The sequence below is a fragment of the Otolemur garnettii genome, unplaced genomic scaffold, assembly GCF_000181295.1.
Source record: "Otolemur garnettii isolate 467f Iridium unplaced genomic scaffold, OtoGar3 scaffold00127, whole genome shotgun sequence".
NCBI lineage: Eukaryota > Metazoa > Chordata > Mammalia > Primates > Galagidae > Otolemur > Otolemur garnettii.
Window position 1 is genome coordinate 4491143 of NW_003852522.1, and position 6273 is coordinate 4497415.

At 38.8% G+C, this 6273-nt stretch overlaps 1 protein-coding gene across 1 annotated transcript in view; it reads left to right on the plus strand.

Annotated features, from left to right (window-relative positions):
* The window catches only part of LOC100941286 (zinc finger protein 426), a gene marked incomplete at its 3' end in the record, with an annotated part of 23541 nt that extends 17273 nt beyond the window's left edge, over positions 1-6268 (plus strand). Inside the window, exons 2-6 of the mRNA XM_012810259.2 lie at positions 2858-3025; positions 4249-4375; positions 4949-5026; positions 5570-5652; positions 6077-6268. Of these exons, the coding sequence (XP_012665713.2) occupies positions 3023-3025; positions 4249-4375; positions 4949-5026; positions 5570-5652; positions 6077-6268 (483 nt within the window). The remainder of the gene's footprint in view (positions 1-2857; positions 3026-4248; positions 4376-4948; positions 5027-5569; positions 5653-6076) is intronic.
* Between the last annotated feature and the right edge of the window lie 5 nt (positions 6269-6273).

Sequence of the window (6273 nt, forward strand, 5' to 3'; positions counted from 1 at the left end):
AATGCCCTGGCATCACAGCTCACAGCAACCTTCAACTCCTGGGCTTAAGCGATTCTCTTGCCTCAGCCTCCCAAGTAGCTGGGACAACAGGCACTTACCACAACGTCCAGCTATTTTTTGGTTATAGTTGTCATTGTTTTTTGACAGGCCTGGGCTGGATTAAAACCCACCAGCTCTGGTGTATGTGGCTGGCGCCTTAGCCACTTGAGCTACAGGTGCCAAGCCCAGAGCTCAATGTCTTATGTGCCATCTCCAGCAATGGTTGTTTACAACTGTGTATGCCTAAACTTACCATTATTTGGGTCAGACAATACCCAGTTCATGATGGGAAGCTCAGGTCACTTGGTATGATGTCCCATGGTTGGTTGTCCAATCCCTACCATGCACCTAATGGTAAATAGTTTAAACTCTCAAAATGTTAACCGCAGAAGTTTCCGGCAGAAAGGAGTATAGATTTGCTCCAAACTACTAGAGATCTATACTGTGAGTCTCTTATTGGTGTTTGCCAGAGGCTTCTGACAGAATCCTATTTACCATGGATACTTTGGGGTATCATTTCATTGTTTCTGCTAGATCATTTGGATTAAATGCTTGAGAGGCTTATACTGAAGCAAATACCAACGGTAGTGTAAGTAAGATTCTCATGGTCCCTTTTGAAACAGGCCCTTCATTATAATCAGCCATAGATACCAGCTAGATTACTGTGATACTGCTGAAATGTTTTTTCTGTTGGTAAGAATCTCAGCTCTATGCTCAGGCCTAGAAGTTTGAGCAAAGTAGGTCTGAATTCTGATCTTTGTGTGTTCATCTCCAGAGAACACCATCCATTCTTAATTCTGTATAAGGCTGGGTCTAGTGAGAAGATAGAAATCTCACTTTGATTTAACACAAGTGTAATACAGAGATGTAAAGTGAACTCCAGCATACATGCTAGAGTTGACAGAGTACCCAAGGATAGCCCTCATAAGGGTGCCCTCTTCCCAAGACAGGGGCTCAGATGGTATCATTGCAACCCCACTGGCTAGTGGGTTGCCTGGGTCAGAGTTGGTTTCTGAGAAAGCAGGAAGCAACACTTTGGGGTGCAGATAGGCCCTAGCTATTGGGCTTATGACCAAAGAGAATTGGGGGGTCTAGTAAGGGTACCACACTGAGCACTGAGTGTCCACTTCAGGAGCAGACAGGCAATGGTGGGGGCAAGTCCTTGGAAGGAGACAGTGTTCCCCTCACCCTTGCATTCTTTGAGTAATTTAGCACATTTCTGGAAAATTCTGATTTATATTATGTTACAAACATTGACTTACTTAAAATCTAGGATAAATCTAGGATCAAATGTCCTCAAACTATGGCCTGTGGGCCACATGCAGCTGCCCAGGACATTTATCCAGCCTGCTGGGTGTTTTTGCCACTGCTGTCCTGCTTAGCAGTTTAAAAAGTTTGCAGACCCCTGATAGGTGTTACCTGGAAGGATCTTTGTTTGTTGTCTGACAAAAATCATTGGGTGCCTTTAGTCAGGTAAAGGGGAACATTAGCATCCAAAGGACATGTAACGCTGCCCAGAAGATGCAAAAACTCTGCAGATAAATGTAGTAACGCACACAGTTATGACCTAATAAAAAAAATACTCTGTAGAGGAAAGCAAATCCCAGTGTTACACAGCATCATCTCAGAACATTCCTAGAGATACACAGAGTTCATTGTGATTGTTTTCCTCCAAAAATATTAAGGTTCACTATATGTATCCATGCGTTATGTTACAAAATGTATAGAAGAATATATATTAGATATATTAAGAAAAAATAGACAAGTCCACAATTCCAAGGGGGATTTTAACATTTTCCTCTAATAATTGTCTCTTTAAACAATCAAGAAAAATTAAATTAGGATATATCATTTGAGAAAGACAAGTGCCATGCCTAATGTACCTATACAGTGTCTTATAAATGAAAGTACATATCTGGAGGTAAGTGTGAAAGAACTAGAAAAGTCAGGCTGGTTCTCTGGGGAGATGAACATATTTTGTATCTAGTTTACACTTTTGATTACTTGAGTGTATGTAATTGTAAGAATTCATCCTCTGGGTACTGAAGATTTGTGTGTTTCATTGTGCGTTAATTATATCTAAAATTAAAATAAAGTAAAATATTTGGTGCAGATGTCACCAAAGGAGGCACATTTGTGGGCCTGTGCAGCCTAAGAATCCCCAGTTTGAGACCTGTGGTAGTGGGTACAGTTTATACCCAGTGATGTTTGTAATCCAGTGTGACTTCATAGAGTTAGGGCTGTTGAATTTTTGTGAGAGTGAATTTGGTTCATGGAAAATTAACTGTAGCTTTCAGCGATTGCCATCATTCCTATACCATTCCATAGATCAGTATTTGGGCTTCTGTTCTATTTTTTATTTATTAAAGAATTTGTTTTTTAGTCACACTGGGTTCATATGAAGTGCTCAGTAACACATGTGGCTGGTGACTACTTGTACTGTGCAGATTTATACAGACTCTGGTCATGTGTGGAGTTAACCACAGGAGATTAGAGGTTAGATACAAAATTACCTGGCTCACCAGTTCTGAACTGGGTATACTGGGCCAAATACTAGAGTTGTCTGCATGTAGAGTTTTTAAATATTAAATAGGGGTAATGAAATCTACTGTATAGAATAATCATGATAAGTGAGCTGATATATATAAAGTTGCAAGGCCAACTTCTGGCACATACCTCAGTAAATGGCGATTGATATTACTAATATAGAGTATACTGTTTTCCATGGGTTTCACATGTATCACCTGCAGAGAGAGTAAATGTGTGATGTCTGATGACTGATAAATAATGCTTATTGGTTAATGATTGATGCAAACAGAATTCCATTAACCCTGTGTAAATAGAATGGAGATTGCCTCTATCCGTGTGTATTCATAAGCCATCCTGAAGTGAGCCTTGGAACCAAGAAAACGAAGGACAGCCTTGGACCATTCATGCATATTCAGCCATCAGCTTCACAGGATGGCAGCCATAGATTTGTCCCATGGTAAGTCCTTGTTGCTGCTCTTATTCAGAGACTCTGCTCTACGTTCCCTGTACAACACAGAATCCAGGGACCTGAACCCAAGCAATCATACTTCTGGCACTTTTCCAAGGTACTAAAGTGGGTCAGGGGATGCCATGTTCTTAAGCCCCCCGGGATGTGTACTTTAGAAAGAGGTGCTGCAGTCTTTTTCCTAAGTTTTATCACCATGGGCAAATAAAAAGTCACATTTCTCCAGGCTTAAGTTTCCTTTCTTGTAAAATAAGACTATTACCCCTTTCCTCATGGGAGCATGGGAGCATGCATGGGAGCATGGGAGCATGCATGGGAGCATGATCATCCCTTTTTCAGCTTTTAGGAGAGACAAGATTGCTCTGGCATTGTATTGCAGTAGAATGTGTATATGTGTGTGTGCATATGCAATGTGTGAACAGGATTATATGGGAATTTCAAACTATGATAGAATGACTTCAGGCACACGAATGTGCGAATTACAGTCCACTTTGAGTCCTCATGCCTTCTTTCTACAGGGTCTTTTTTACAGGGACTCAGTCTGCCTTCATGCAGAAAAGGCAGAGGTAGAAATAGTGACTAACTGTCTGACAAATTGTTACCAGGTATGCAGAAGTGCATCCTTTCCAAAATGTCCTTGTATCCATCAGGTAGACACCTTTCCTTCGACACAGAATTGTATACAGAGCTTCTTAAAGCCAATAAAACTTCCTTCAAGAACTGACTCATGAGTTTAATTTCCCTAGGAAGTGGAACCTGTTGTACTGGTGACCTTGAAAGTCCCAATATTTCACTGTTAACTAATTACTCTACCCTAATGGTCCCAACTGCATATTTTTTATTTTTCTGAGTGCTCTGACACGTGGTAAAGGAAATGAAAGTATCCTTTGGTCATAGAATTTATCCATTCAGTGTTTATCAAGCATCTGCAATGTGCTCAACAGTATGCTGCTATAGAGGGAAATAAAATGAGCTACTGGTCTGTTTGTGGTGAGATCAAAGTATGTATAAGAGGTGTCGTTAAAGCCATGGTGCTCAAGGAAATTGACAATGAGTGTAGACAGAAAGAAGAGTTCCTAGGAGCACTGAACACCAGAGTGGACAATGGGAGCCTTCAGAACTCTCTGTGGGAACAGGGTCCCACTTCCTTATTTTGCAGTGAACATTGGCATACATATTATGTGGCTCAAGCCAGCATATATGTGATGGTTTAGGATTCAGTGACCTTTGATGATCTAGCTGTGGACTTCACCCCAGAGGAGTGGACTTTACTGGACCCAATTCAGAGAAATCTCTACAGAGATGTGATGCTGGAGAACTACAAGAATTTGGCCATAGTAGGTAAGACTTGTATTACTCCTTGTAGCCTGCTATATGGGATGGTTTATGTTCCATACTTACTGTATTGCAGGATCAGCGATATCTACTCTGAATACAATAGGAAATAATAGACTTAGTCTCTGCCCTGATAAATGTTTATCTAGTTTTCAAAATTTGTTATCAGATAAAACATCACCATTACTCTGTTTGAAATGTATGTTCTCAGTCCTCACCTTTGACATAGAAGCTCTGCAGTTGGTTCCCTGCCATCTGTGTTTTCATAGGCTCTCTTGGTGAATCTTAACACACTATAGTGTTGAAAAATGCCAGGTGTAGTTATTTTCCCATGAAAATGAAGATCTCTTTATTTTACTTAATTTCCTGTTTGGAGAAATGTCTTCATGCTTTCTATGTCTATAACCCCGAACTTGAACTTCAGGGATAACCAGTCTTTTGGGAGCACAGACAGAGGCAATAATTCCCTTTTGAGATAATTTTACTGCCTTTAGTTAGAACTGTGGTTCCTGAATTATAGGAAGATTTATCATCTCTTACATTAACCTGTTTCATTAATGTGTTTTTCTCGGCACACAGGATGTCAGCTCTTCAAACCTAGTCTGATCTCTTGGTTGGAACAAGCAGAGTCAAGGACTGCACAGAGAGTTCTTCATGGTGAGTGTTAATGAAGAATAATCCTGCTTAATGTGGAGTCCAGTATATCTGGGTGTGTAATGAAGACATTTTTATTTATTTTTTCTAATGAGGATACTTTTAAAGATCTACGCTTTATCTCTGAAGGTTGAGGCCATTTTTTCTCAAAGTTACGAAATCTTCAGCTTTCCAACTATTATTACATTCTGACTACTCAGTCTTTCCTGTGGTCTAACAATAAAACATGTTTCTTCTTCATGTTCACTGATTTGATGTATGCTTCTTGTCCTATACTTCTCCTTTCCTTCTATAATAATCTTTGTGTTCACCATTAGTTTTTAATTTTCATCAAATCAGTCTATAATAAACTACCTAAAAATTTTGACAACATACCTATATTGTTGCCAAATTATTGGCATGTTCAGAATCTTCAGATCTATCTTTGCTTTCTGTTTTTGTTACTGTTTAATTTGAAAACAAATACAAATGATCCCTATCATTTTTAATGCCTTTTCTCTACTACTTCTATCTCCAAACTGTTATTTTTTTTCTCTTTAACTTCAGAATGGAAAGTGCAACTTAAAACTAAAGAGTTGGCACCTCAGCAGGATTTTTTGTGGGGACCAGCCTCCAATGGGATACTATTGGTAAGATAAACAAAGAGGTATTTATTAGTTTTTACATTCAGGGATGATTGGAAATTCTGTTATAGAAAATCAACAGAATAAGAAAAATGGCATTGACCCAAGAAGCAATAAGGGCTCTGAAGAGATAGAATATAATGATTTGGCAGTGCTTGAAACCTAGCTTGACACTTGTTTCAGAGTTCCCACAAGTATACATGTCATATTTGTAACTTAACAGTGAGTTTTTAAAACAATTTCATGAATGTCTATAGAAATGGTTGTAAGATAAAGTAGATGGTATAGCATTCAGGCACTGGAAAGAAATCATATGCACATAGTGAAATTGGTTAAAATGAAAATAATTACCATAATGTTTATATCTTTAGATGAATAGAATCTGTTAATCTGACCAACCCTTAATTATTATTTATCCTTTTGTCAATAGGCAGGAAGCCACAGTGGAGGGGAGCTTAGCAACTCTAAGCAATGTAGAGACATCTTCAGTGAACACTCATGCCTTAAAACACATGTGAGAACTGAAAATAATGAAAATGTATCTGAATGTAATGAGTATGGATTAGACTTTATTACTCTGCATAAGAAAACCTCTACTGGAGAGAAACTTTCTGTGTTGAATCAAAG